Genomic DNA, 14,286 nt, shown 5'->3' with positions numbered 1-14,286 from the left:
AATTGATGACTAACTTACGGTCTGACAAGTGAAAGTAGTTTATGCAACTGGTAACAGATTACTAAAGGTTATTAATTAGATTTATTAGATAGGGCATAGGCTAATAATGGAGGATTTATATTAATGGTTTAACATCCAACAGGAGTAACTGTCGACGCAATAAGCTTTCTGAAAAGGATGTCTAGGTACTAACCCGGAATGTATTCAAAATACATAAAACCACAGCTGCCCAACTCACTGCATATTCGACTCTGTTTCCTATAGAAGATTCTATTGCTATAGATAGCCAAACCTTTGGTCACTCTCTCATGTCAATGACAAATGTTGGTTTCATTGGTGCTGCTAACAGTGCAAATCTTGGGCCATGGATCATTTTTAAGCCAAGATGGGGTATTTTGGAGGAGCAAGTAAGAAATGTAAGAAAAGAAATGTCCATCTCCAGTGCCCACTGTTCTGGGTGATGAATGGCTCAAAATCCCTCTGGCCACTGTGAAGGACTTGTCATTCCTAAGACGAATTGATGGTGTATTGGCGGCAAAAGGAGACCTTATATCATACTAATACATTATTGTGGTCTAAAACCAGGTGTTAAAATTTCATTGTCCAACCTCTGTAAATTCTATATCTAAATAATATGTCCTAAAATGAAGAGAACAGGAACCAATGCTTCTGACGTACACGGGTAAATGAACGTGGCTACGTCAGTGCGACGTAGAATTCTGGCTCTTTACCATTGTTTCTAGATTGGGGGGTTGTAAGCTTTTCTAAGAACATTTTAAAAAAGAGATTAATATAAAAATTAAGAGAAAACATCCAATAGTTCATTAATTTATGTATGTGCTGCTTGGTGAAATGTTTCACCCTATATCTTAAACATAAATATTTAGACATTTGTAAATTTCCCCAGCAACTCCCCTACCCCTATCGGATAATGGACTCTTCTCGCGATTCGAAGTGTTAGCGGGAGGAAGTTGCTGTTGTAGCATCGGACAGTGCTGTGGTGAACTTATTATACACTTTTGAGTAAATACTACCTAAAATAAAATACTAGAAAATCTAATTTTAAAATATAACAAACCTCAATGCTTGATGAAAGCATTGTATGGGAGAGATTAAGACATATCCGTTATTTAATCTCAGTAACATCGTCTATTATCAACTAGCATAGCCCACTGTATGTTTACAAAACCTAACGTTACATAGAAACAATTTAGATAATTATTAGAATTTTTTTCTTCTTTTTTCAAGGCAGCCATTGACCGTCCTTATAGGTAAAGATGGATGTATCGACCTGTTTGAAGTCTCTTCTGTTGGCCATCCGACAGTACAGGAATACCAAAAGCGCTTTAAATGCATCACAGCTGCAGAAACACATTGAAGTGAGTGGGAACATTTTTCTATGGTGTAACTTTAATTCAAAACAATCCGTTTTATTTATGTGATCTATCCAATTCTGTCATATTTTTGTCACCCACACTTTGTTCCACAGTCGTATGACTTGTTAATACTGTGAAGTACAAAAGGAGTTGTTAGAGAATGACAGTCTCAGTCAACATTCTTTTCATTCATCATGTCCATCCATACAATGAGAGTGAATGGTGACTGAGGCTGTCATTCTTCACCTTTAATGCTTGGACGGACATAAATTATTATATAGTTAATATAATTTTCTTCTAGTTATGCTCTAAAAAAGTGTATTTAATCTTATAGATGCCACAGGCTCCGAAATATTATCATAAGAGAGACCCCCATCCTTAAATTTAACAAGAAATTATATATATTTTCATGTATAAAGACTTGTTTAAAAAAAAAGAATATTATAAATATGTATGTATTATATATATTTAATTTCTCTTGTACTTTAATGTACTTACTGTATTATTTATCTTATTTTATAGTTGCTATAGTACTGTACTCTTAGATGCACTGTTTATATCTTAGGTATTTTGAATACATTCCGGGTTAGTACCTAGACATCCTTTTCAGAAAGCTTATTGCGTCGACAGTTACTCCTGTTGGATGTTAAACCATTAATATATATTTTATACTTAAATCAGAATATATATTATTTTTATTTATTTTAATCATATTTATATTATTTATTTTTTCAAATGGCCACCGTTTGAAAACAGTTTGATTTTCTCTAAATTGTTCTGTGTGAATGCAGTCTCTATTCTGTAATAACAAATGATTGGAAAAGGAAGAAGTTCAGTCGTCAAGCACGCAAACTCAGTGTGGGCAGAAGTGACAAAACGGTTTAATTTTAAATATAATTTACTTTACTGTAAAATATCTAATACACTTTTTTCAATTCTGCAGGAAGTTTGTGGGCTGAAATGTGGTGGAGTGCTGTTCTCAGGTCAGGTGCTGCCCGGCGAGTGTCTGAATGGACTCATGGAAGTAGCTGGAGACCCCAACACCAATCACACACTGACAGGGACCATTATATCCCTGCTGGCACAGTTTGGTACTAAACTCTTTAACATAGTTATTCAGCCAGTATATTAGTCACAAACACATCCCCAACTGTTTACCCATGCATGTGCTTTTCTTAATGGCCCAGCAGCTTCTGATGGCGAGGCCAAAGAGGCTCTTCACAGCAGCTACAACTTCACCGGCACTCTGGCAGCCATAATCCACTGCAACAGAACCACACCAGAAGAGCCTCTTGTGCTGCAGGTGAGAGTCCTCCAGTTTTTTTAGGATGAAGTCTGCAACTTATAAGCGTCAAAACACAATACTGGTCTCGGTTTGTTGGTAACATGGACATGAGGTCTTGACTTAAGATTACCTAATTGTCCATGTTACCAACAAGCCAAGACCAGTTTTTTTATTCATATTTAATCTGACTTGCACTACCATTTCAAAGTTTTTGGACAGATTTTTTAAAATGTTTTCAAAAGAAGTCTCTTGGCTGCATTCTGTTTGATCAAAAATACAGTAAAACAGTAATATGTTGTTATAAATTTTATTATAATTTAAAATAGCAGTTTTCATTTATTCCTCTTATGGCTAAATTTTCCAGTCTTCAGTGTCACATGATCCTTCAGAAATCATTCTAATATGTGACCCTGGACCATAAACCCGGTCAATTTTTTTTTAAATTGAGATTTATACATCATCTGAAAGAATAAATAAGCTTTCCATTGATGTATTGTTTGTTAGGATATGACAATATTTGGCAGAGATACAACTATTTGAAAATCTGGAATCTGAGGGTGCAAAAAAATCTAAGCAATGAGAAAATCGCCTTTAAAGTTGTTCATTTATGTTCACGATTGTGCTGCATTCACCCACAAAAATAAATGTTTTATATATTTACAGTAGGAAATGTACTAAATATCTTCATGGAACATGATCTTTACTTAAAATCCTAATGACTTTTGGCATAAAAGAAAAATCAATACTTTTGACCCATACAATGTATTGTTGGCTATTGCCACAAATATACCCGTGCGACTTGTGAGTGGTTTTGTGATCCAAGCTCACATATGCTAGAAATATTTCTTATCATTATTATATATCAAAATCATTATTTTATTTAGATTATTGGATGAATAGAAAGTTCAAAAGAAATCTTTTGTAACAATGTAAATGTCATTACTGTCACTTTTGATCCATTTAATGCATCCTTGCTGAATAAAACTATTAATTTCTTTCAGCAAAAACCCAAACTTTTGAACAGTGTATGAATTACTTTATCAAATGCCATTTGATTGCACAGATGTTTTTCAAGGGGGTTGAAGTTATCCAAATGGACTGGGTTAAAAAAACAAACCGTTTACCCTGGAGATTATTTTATTTGGTCATGTGAATAATGTCTCTGATGGTCTCCACAGTGCCTTAATGTGCTGCAGCGACTGACCTACAACGTGAGGACTCTGCATTGTGTCTCCCACATCCATGAACTCATCAGCTTTCTAATGCAACACGTGTAAGAACCACAACATTCACTTTTCCGCTTTGTGTGTTGATGTTTGTGTGATGTAAACCACTTTTTAGCAGAGCTTCATGTTTATAAATGTACCGATGGTGTATATAACTACACTACTGTTCAAAAGTTTGGGGTTAATAAAACCAGTGGTGAAATAGTAGCACAGAAATCTAGACGCACCCTAGCGGCAGGAAAATGTATTTTGCAGCCAGGGCAGTCTAGCAACTCTCCATTGACTTTCGAGCTGCAAAAACCTAAATTGGGTCAGGCCAATCACGTCGTGTATAGAGTAGGCGGGGCGGGCTTAAAGGAGAACTCCGGTCAATTTTAACATTGAGCTCATTTTTCTGTAAATTTGGAGTGCTGTCAATACAGAGAACAATGACAAAAATCGGTGTTGCCTACACCGTGTTATCCTCTTTTTAAAATAGATGTGAAAGATATTATTAGAAATGATGTTATTTCAGCCAGCGCACATACCTGTATTTACATCCTGTTTTCGGTCGAAGTCCATAGTAATCGATTGTCGAGTTCACACGCATAGGTTTAGTTACCTATGATCACGCGCGTGAACTCGACAATCGATTACTATGGACTTCGACCAAAAACAGGAAGAAAATACAGGTATGTGCGCTGGCTGAAATAACATAATTTCTATTAATATCTTTCACATCTACTGCAGTCAGATTCACCCGTGATCACTCTGAAGGAATCACTCACATTAGCTGTGCACTTGTAATGACACATCAAGGATGTTAAGAGGCTTAAAGGAGAACTCAGTAACTCTAGCGAACTCTAGTCACTTCTTCGTTGATTTTCCCTTTTGTTGTCGCATGTTTTCCCCACGAGATCCCCCTACAGCTGTGGGAGGGTGTATATTTCACAACACGGTCGTAAAACACTCACTTGCGGCGGCCTCCTCCCCCTCTCTACCGCTGCTCATGTGCGTTTGTTTTGATCGGAGCAAGCCAACTGTATCGCGTGGAGCTATGTCTACCGAGGTGGGTAATCTGGTAATACATCATACATGCGTGTTTGTTTATGTCGAATTGCCATAAAGCAATTTGTGTTTCGCGCTCGTTCTCGTTCTTGTTCTCGCTTCTCACGAGACTTCCAATTTCTATCTTGCCGGGACGGTAGTCCCCAAGTTGCAAGGTTGGTTTTCCACCTGGGAACGCTGGGGGGAGCGGGGAAAGTCACCAATATCACCAGAACAGGTTGTTTAACCATCCAAATGATTTCTAGACAGTTTTATTACGTTAAAAAAGTTACCAAGTTCTCCTTTAAGTTGACTCCATTGAAGTCAACAGGGTGCAAATTTTAAAAAGGGGATAACATGGTGTAGGCAACACCGATTTTTGTCGTTGCTCTCTGTATTGACAGCACTCCAAATTTACAAAAAAATTAGCTCAATGTTAAAATTGACCGGAGTTCTCCTTTAACATAATGACGACAGAGTTGCGACGGTTACCTGCCACTTGAAAACAAAGAATGGCTGCTGCTGCTGCTGCTGCTGGAGAACAGTCTTTCGAATCGGCTTTGGCCGCGACTCTGGACGACTTGGAGTTAAGTTTTTCTTTGAGAAAACAGCATAGAACGGCACTTAAGTCATTCTTAAAAGAAGGAAGATGTGTTCGTAGTTTTGCTGGCCAGATATGGCAAAAGTTGAATCTATCAACTAGCTCCGCTGTTGGGAAAACGCTCTGGTTGGTTGAAGCGCTGCCCTATTGCATGCAGAGGGAATTTGAAGGACAGCCGTTTATCCCGCCCCTCGGATTGAGCCATGTCTGTGGTGAGTTGCCAGACCTAACATCTTGATGTAGGTCTGGCTTCCCAGGCTAGTGAAATAGACAATTCTAGACAAAAGCAGCAAATGCATTTTATAGCACAAGAGGCATTTTTAGAGTTTTAGAGCTTTCAGAGTATTAGGGTCAGAGCATTTTTCAGGTTACAAATGATAAAAATCAAACATAAAATCATTCATGTTTGAGGGACGTGCTGTCAATAAGGGCCACAAATAAAATCATGATATTGACAAGTGGTCACTATTCTTGTCTATGAAACGCTTTATGGTTTCGTGTTTAGAGGAAACAGGCGTGTGTAGTGGAAAACCACAAAAATGAACTGAAGCGTAGTTCAATCATGGGGGCCTGTCTTTCTAGCAGCACTCTTTTTATAGTGCAAGATGCAATAAACGATTGCACAGAAATGCTTACACATGCAAAATTTCACAGAATTGTGTAGTTGACACCCGTGACCCTAGATTAGAGCAAGTATACTAAGACGAACAGTAATTGTTCCTTTTTACTTGTTTTTAAGTATGCATTTATAAAAAATAAATAAAAAAGAGATACTGAAATGCTTCAGAACGATTTTATTGTATTAAAATGTAATGCTTTATGGTTGTCTTTAGCCAGTCAAGTAATGATGACACTGTAAAGGCATGCCTGGGCCTGATGGCCAACCTCTGTCGACATGACATCTCAGTGCAGTCACACATCAAATCTCAGGTGAGAATCGGCATTAGCTCTCCATATAAACTCTCAATATGAACTTTTATCATTTTTGTTAGTGAACTAACCTGCTGATAAATATTATGCCTACTTTTCTTTTTTTGTGTGCAGAGTAATGTGAAGGCTTTCTACAGAGCCTTGATTCATTTCCTGGGTCATAACTGTCTGACTGTGGTCGTCTTTGCGCTTTCCATTTTATCAAGTTTGACTCTTAATGAAGAGGTTGGGCAGAAGGTAGGTCAAAAATACTCAACTGTTCGAGACACGGAGAGGTGTTGTTGGTTAGCTCGCTCTTTTTCGTCATCTTATCTTGTGGATGGAAACAGACCTATACTTGTTTCCATGTGTGGTATCGAGGTTGTATTACTTTGATGTTTTTTTTTCTTTTGCAGCTGTTCAATGCAAAGAACATTCATCAGACCTTTCAGCTAATCTTTAATATCACTGTCAACGGAGATGGCACATTAACCAGGAATTATGCTGTGGATTTGTTAGTGGATCTCCTGAAAAACCCCAAAATAGCTGATTACCTGACCAAGTATGTGCTTATTGGAGTTTGATGGCACTGTTTTAAATGGCTTTCTAGGAGGAGTGTCTGAACATGTTTTTTTCTCACGTTAGGTATAAACACCTATCGGTCTGTCTGTCCGAGGTTCTCGGGCTCTTACACAGCAAAGATCCTGATACTGCATCAAAGGTGAAATACGTGGTGTTGTTTTTTTTGTTATGCAAAATGTATATCAAATTTTCAGTCATCAAACATTAGCTTGTAGATCTAAAGGTCTATGGAGAGGGTGGAGTTTATAACCCCGTAAGATCCCATTTACAAATCAATACCAAAATACCAGTAAACTCAGTGATGTCTCAGACAGAGCTTTATGATTGGCCCAAAGAAAACTTCTTGCGTCAGTACATCCTGCCATTCTACACACTCATACCAGTAACCTTATTCTTTGTTCACACATAGTTCAAATATAGTTCACATAGTGTTAATTTACTGGTAATGCACAACTGCCATTGCCACACATGACTAATTTAGGGGAACTTAATTGACCAATAAAGACTGTATGTGTAAGGGGTTAATGATGAGAGACCAATTAGTCCAAACTGGTGCAGATAGTCATAAGTTCTTGTCTGTGCAGGTTATGGAGTTGCTGGTTTCTCTGTGCTCAGTCCCTGTCCTGCGTAAGCTCGTCTGCGAGACGGTGCTCCGACCTCCAGCCCCTCGAATACAGCCTGGTACTAGAAAAGGTGTCCAGGCTCGAGGGTCCGAACCAAGTTTAGCACTCGTCCACTGGGTCACTTCACCTCTGGATGGTCCAGAACAGTGCTACATGCAGGCTCTGTCCCTGCTGACTGAGCTTTTTGAAGTATGCTGGTGTTTCTTTCAATTCAGTTTATTTGCACAATGCTTTCCCAACGCCCAAGTAAAATAATCTCAATGTGAGAAGAGAACTCCCTTGGATGTTTTGTGTACAAAGTAGGGATGCGCTGACATCACACTTCTGTCCATAATTATAAATGATTCATTCATTTTCATATTTTGGCCAAGAACTGATGTTAGATAAATGGATATTAAAAAATTATGTCTAATTAAAAAACAACATTAAAAACTAAAACCAGTCATTTTAAATGCCTAAAATGAATTTAGACATCACAACATTATAATGTATTGGATGAACAATAGATGTTCATTTTAAGATTAGTTTTTTAGTGTTATTAAATTGTTAGTGTTTTTAAAGATGAACTTAATGAGCGTTTAATGTATGATGCACAATTAAATATCCAATTTTGACCAATACTGATAAATTAAAAAAATTGTGCATCCCTAATACAAAGAATTTTAATAGATTTAATTTAATTTAATTTAAGATATTCACTTAATAGAATTTAAATATTTTATTAAATTATTTGTTGTATATGAATTTAATTTTTTCTGATCATTTTTATATTTTTCTGTAATAAATTAGGATTCCATGCACAATTCAAATAGTTGGGATGTGTTATCATGTTAGAGACTTTCCACCTTATTATTCCATTCATTTTTGCTTGTGTTCATCCAGGAGGCGACTGATTCGTCTATGTGCAGCTCAGCTCAGTCGTTTGTGGAGCTCCTCCTACAGGAAGTTTTGGTTTTGCTGCAGTCTCCAGACTCCGCTGAAGGAGACCAGCTGCTAAAGAAACACTGTCTACGTGCAGGCCGTGTGGTTGACCTTCTGCTAGATATCCTCTCTTATTCAGCACAAATAATCACACTTTCAACACACATCACAGATCCGTTTGTGTTAGTAGCCAATCAAAATGGTCTTTTCGAAGGCCAGTGTCAATATCTACACAGCCGATGGCATATATAGTAATGAGACATGCTGAACATTACTGATATTGAATAAAAATGTATTGACAGTTTATGAATAAATTAGAATATGTAGTGAATTAAATAATTACAACCAAAAATGTCAGCATAGAACTAACAATATGGGAAGTGTTATTCACTGATATCAAATCTCAAAATATCTGCTAATTTATTATTTTGGCTTATATATATGAATTGACCACTAATTTTGTAGTCGTACTTGTATTGTATCTGTCTGATTCTGCTGTGTGCAATAGTAGAGATATCCTTGACTCTCTCACTGGTTTGCTGCGATGATTCTCTGAGGATGCTGGTGTCTCAGCGGCTCAGTCCTGAGGTGTGTGTGTCACAGGTGGAGCTTCTGCTTTCCTACTGTCAGGACCTGGCTGGGTCCACCTGCACGACCTCCAACTACCAGCTCAGGTAATTATATATTTTGGAAGTAATACCTTTTTTGAGAAAATATTGACACTTACACTACTGTTCAAAATGTTTTAATTTTTGTAATAGTTTTTAAAGAAATGTCCTATTCTTACCAGGGCTGCATCAGAACAGTGATATTGTGAAATTGTTTTCTATTTTAATTTAAAATGTTTCAAAATGTAATTTCTTTATGTGATGACAATGCAAAATGTTCACACAATCATTCAGAAATCATTTTGAAAATGCTGATTTGCTGCTCAAGAAACATTTTTTTTTTTAATAATTATCAATGGTAAAAAAGTAGTTGTGCTGATGTTTTGTAGAAATTGTGGTGTTTTTTTCAGGAATAATTATTTGAAACTGTCACTTTTGATCAATTTAATGCATCCTTGCTGAATAAAAGATGTAAATTCTTTTTGTAGTGAAAGTGAAAGTTTTCAATAAACACACTATAGTAAACACTGGTATTATGGCTTTTTAAAGTTGTCAACGTATGTATCTCTAGTCAGCTGTGTTCTGAGGTGGTGTTGAAGACTCTAGAACTGATGAGCCACCTCAAGCAGCAGATGCCCGACATGGAGACGTCTTTCTACAGGATCTTACAGGTGCGAGACTGCCCTCCCTCAGAGTTTCTGATATATTTATAACGCTTCCATATACATGACATCTTTTCCATTGCATGCAGGATCAGCGCATGGTGACGCCTCTCTCATTAGCTCTGACCTCGAACTGCAGAGAGCATGTGCAGGTAGCGCTTCGCATACTTTTTGAAGCGGCCCCGCTCCCTGACTTCCCCTCTGTCATGTGAGTCAACAGAATACATCACCACAGTGTGAACTACTTCTCTAAGGTGTCAAAACATTTCAAACCTTTTGTTGTTTCAAACCTGAACGGTCAACTGTTTGGTTACCGACATTCTTCAAAATATATTCTTTTGTATTCAGCAGAAGAAAGAAATTCATACAGGTTTGAAACAACTTGAGGGTGAGTAAATGATGACAGAATTTTCATTTTTAAGTGAACTATTCCTTTAATGATTGAATGTACATAGGAACGTGCTTAAAAACGTTCAGAAGTCCTTAAAAGTCACACCTTGGTAACCACCCACAACACCCTAGCATTGTAGTAGTTTTTGCACTTTCAAGTACTATGTTTTTGTCTAAAAATGTGTGACTGTTGTTTAGCAACCAAATTGTACTCTACCATTCAAAACTGGAGTACGATTTTTTCCTCTAAAGTCTCTAATACAGTAAAATTGTGAAATATTATTACAAATTAAAATAACTGTTTTCTATTTTAATATGTAATTTATTCCTGTGATGCCAAAGCTGAATTTTCAGGATCATTACTCCAGTCTTCGGTGTCACATGATCCTTCAGAAATCATTCTAATACTGATTTAAAAAAGCATGATTTATTTTTTTCAGGATTCACTGATGAAAAACTGCATTTTTTTTTTTAAATAGGAAACTTTTGCAACATTGTCTAAATAGTATACTGTTACTTATGATCAATTTAATACATCCTACCTGAAAAAAAAACGTTTCTTTCATTTCTTTAAGTCTAGGGGACAGTATTGCTGCGAATAACGCATATCGTCAGAGGGACGGCGAGTTGTCGATCCGAAGCAGTTCTGCTTGTGATGATGTGTCCTTCTCAGGGAAGAGTTTTTCCATGATGCATGCCGAACCCTCTGGTTCTGCTCACCACAGTATCGACAGCCTCATCAAGAAGCTTCGGAATGGAGTAGAGGTGACTGCATGTGTCTGATGTGTGCAGCTGGCAAAGACTTAATAGGTCTGTGACCACGATGTCTGCAAATGTTCCATCGTGGGTTTAGTCGCATGTATTTCCGAATAGATAATAGAAACGTGTCAACAAGTGGGTGGCATGCTCGAATAATGAACCAAACATCGTCAATGGCATTTGAATCAAACTCATATTTTGTTTCTCATGTTGTGGTGTTGTAGTTACAGGAGAAGGTCAAAGATGTACACATGTCAGAGGTCATTGATGTGTATGAGCAGAAGCTTTCTGCACTTGCGGTAAGTGACCAAGTTATGCAGAATCTTCCTGTGTATATTTAACTGAAGTTTGTAATTATATGTACTTTTGTGTATGTAGTGTAAAGAGAGCCGTCTGCAGGACCTTTTGGAGGCCAAAGCACTCGCGCTGTCACAGGCTGATCGACTTATTGCCCAATACCGCTGCCAGAGAGCTCAGGCGGAAGCTGAGGTTTCACGAAACGATTATTCATTTTTTTCTCCTATCTACAATGCCTAACCACTTTCCACACCACACTTTTAGTTATGCATGTTTCTTGAGTTGCATATATGAGCACATTTATTTAACACATTTAAAATGTATATATTCGACTGTATGAGCACATTTATTTTCTGTCTTGTCCTCTTGTTTATTGCTGTTTGCCTCTTTTCAGAGTTTTCATTTCTTTCAATCTTTTCCCCCGTTCTAGGCACGTAAATTAGCCTCTCTGCTGAAAGACACAGAGCGGAGGAAAGAGGATCTGCAGACGGAGTTGAATGATCAGCTGTTGGAGGTGGAGAGGCTGAAATCGGACAGCCAGCAGCTCCTGGAACACAACGGGCGTTTGCAGGCAGTGGCTGACCAGCATCAGGAGCTGAAGGGCACATACAACCAGCTGCTCAGTAGGTCAGTGTCCCTCTCTCTCACACACTCGAGACAACTTCTTAGCCCTTCAGGAATAGATCCGTCAAGTGATTTGTTATAGATAAGCAACCTCTTCTTTCTCCTCTTCCATTTTTTTTAGGTATGATAAGGGTGAAGGGATGCTGAAGGAACTGCAGGCTGCCCATATCTCTCTTACCCAGCAAGCCGAGGGGATGAAAAAGATCAATGAGGGATTAAAACTCCAACAGGAGAGGTCAGTGTCTGAAACGGTGGTTTGAATGTCAGGGATTTTTGACTCATTCAAGGGTGGCATAAAGCATAACCCAATTCTAATAATAATAACAATAATCTTTGTCTTATCAAATCTTAATTTATTATTAGAATTGCTACTATTATTATTAATATTATTAATATAAGGTTTTATCAAATATTATTGTTTTATTATTTGTTATTATTATTAAAGTTAGACTATGCTTCATGCCACGCTTAAATGAGTACAATTATTATATTATGATTATTACATAACCCAACTCAAATAATAATAATAATAATAAATATTATTGTTATTATTATTATTATTTTTCACTGAAGCTGGGTTATGTGGAATGCCACCGTTGAATTAGATATTAATATTATCATTAATAGTTGTTATTTTTAACAATAACAAAACAAACAATAATTATTTATTTTATTAATAACAATAATTATTATATATACATTATATATAAATATAATTATAATACACTGTATATATTTTTTTTGTTTTGTTAGTTTACCAACCCTGAATATGTCAAAAATATTATTATTATTATTAGTAGTAGTAGTAGTAGTAGTAGTAGTAGGAGTAGTAGTAGGAGTAGTAGTATTGTAAATATATTAATATAACAATAAATAAATAAAAAACTTTATTACTACACCCACAATAATAATGAACTTGATAAAACTAAAAAACTTGACTGTTGATAGAAAATTAATACCTTGAAAATTATTGAATGATTTTCAAATATTTGGTCTTCTATCTGCTCAGGACTCTTGCAGAGATGGCAGAAAAAGAACAGCAGATAAAGGGCCTACAATTAGACGTGCTGGAGAAAGACAGAAATATAACGGGTGAGAAAAAAGAAAAAAAAAAGCTCGTGTCAAATGGGTTTAATGCACTTTTTTGCTGTTTCCGTCATACACACTTGTGTGTTTGGTGTGAAGTATACAATTATGTGTCTAATTGTTGTGCTGTATTAGGTCTTCAGAATGAGCTGAAAAAACAAGAAGAGCAGATCCATGAGATGGAGGAGAATATTTCCATTCTCAGGAAAGAGCTTAATAAGACAGAGCAAGCCAGGAAGGACAGCAGCATCAAGGTACCATCAACACTCATTCAAACCTCTCAATTCATACCGTCTATTAAACAAAACACTCATCATTTAGCTTTAAATATATTACACCTTTTATATAAACGACAGATAGGCCGCATAATGATCCAGTGTGTTTTCTCGTTGCACTCATTTTGTAGGCTTCCTCTCTGGAGCTTCAGAAGTCCCAGCTAGAGGCCAAGGTGGAGAAGATGGAGGAAGATCTGAGCAAACACACACAAATGATCGCCATGATACACAGTCTCAGCAGCGGCAAACTCAAGGACGTCACCGCCAACCTCTCTCTGTGACACACACACATTCTCATTCTCATGAAATACTTCACAGGCTTAATGAAGTGAATATAACTTATTTTATCTGTTTTGTCACTTTTAATCTGTACATTTTTAATCTTTTCAATGTTTTCATACTTTATGTATGAATGAATTGTCGACAGAACATTATTCTGCTTTCACTTTGGATTAAATTAATTTGAAATTATTTCAGACTGAGATTATTCAGCGGTTTAAAATGTTAATCCTTGGCCACCAGAGGGCGCCGTACAAGCACAGTTTTTGAGAGACACGATTTAAACCTTTCTCCCCTTTTTGTTTTTCGTTTAACAAGAATAATTGTTAATGCTTCAACAACAACAACAACAAAAAATCCTTATTGTTTTATCCAGATCATCATAGAATGTCTATCAGAGGCATTCTGGCCAACTGGGCATTTTCCTATAAAAGTGGGTTAATGGTCTTGTGCAACAGAGAAAACGTTCAGTGATCATTCTGAAGTTTCACAATGATAAGGTTTTATTAGGGCCATTCATGTTTAAGGTATGACTTCCTTGTTAAAATGAAATCTTCCTTTAGGCATGGAAAAATTATTTTCCATAATTTTCACATTATTTCTGTTTATTTAATTCATAAGTGCACTCTTCCATTTAAATTGTTTATTAATTATTCGTTTAAGTTTTAATTACTAGTTTAGTTTAGAAAATTAGTTTGTAGAAAACAACATAATGTGTAAATAAACCAGAACAAGAGCAGGTATACTAATGCATAAC

The 14,286-nt window shown here is 36.6% G+C and overlaps 1 protein-coding gene across 5 annotated transcripts; it reads left to right on the top strand.

Annotated features, from left to right (window-relative positions):
• Window positions 1–914: 914 nt before the first annotated feature.
• cip2a (cellular inhibitor of PP2A) lies at window positions 915–13,718 on the top strand. 5 transcript variants are annotated; one of them, XM_084398709.1, is made up of 22 exons: window positions 915–1,023; window positions 1,249–1,379; window positions 2,320–2,467; window positions 2,567–2,679; window positions 3,840–3,934; window positions 6,348–6,444; window positions 6,559–6,681; window positions 6,840–6,985; window positions 7,069–7,144; window positions 7,590–7,817; window positions 8,511–8,670; window positions 9,082–9,223; window positions 9,729–9,828; window positions 9,909–10,027; window positions 10,785–10,974; window positions 11,193–11,267; window positions 11,347–11,457; window positions 11,696–11,892; window positions 12,011–12,124; window positions 12,899–12,981; window positions 13,111–13,229; window positions 13,382–13,718. In XM_084398709.1, exons 2-22 carry the CDS (start codon window positions 1,278–1,280, stop codon window positions 13,529–13,531), a joined length of 2,688 nt encoding a protein of 895 aa, XP_084254835.1. In that variant the 5' UTR covers window positions 915–1,023; window positions 1,249–1,277; the 3' UTR covers window positions 13,532–13,718. The 5 variants fall into 5 exon arrangements, with proteins under 5 accessions (XP_084254835.1, XP_084254832.1, XP_084254833.1 ...); XM_084398706.1 differs by having other exon boundaries at window positions 2,564–2,679; XM_084398707.1 differs by having other exon boundaries at window positions 956–1,000; window positions 2,564–2,679.
• The last annotated feature ends 568 nt before the right edge of the window (window positions 13,719–14,286 follow it).

This window comes from Rutilus rutilus (assembly GCF_951802725.1).
Source record: "Rutilus rutilus genome assembly, chromosome: 24".
Taxonomy (NCBI): domain Eukaryota; kingdom Metazoa; phylum Chordata; class Actinopteri; order Cypriniformes; family Leuciscidae; genus Rutilus; species Rutilus rutilus.
This window is presented reverse-complemented; position numbering and strand designations above follow the sequence as displayed.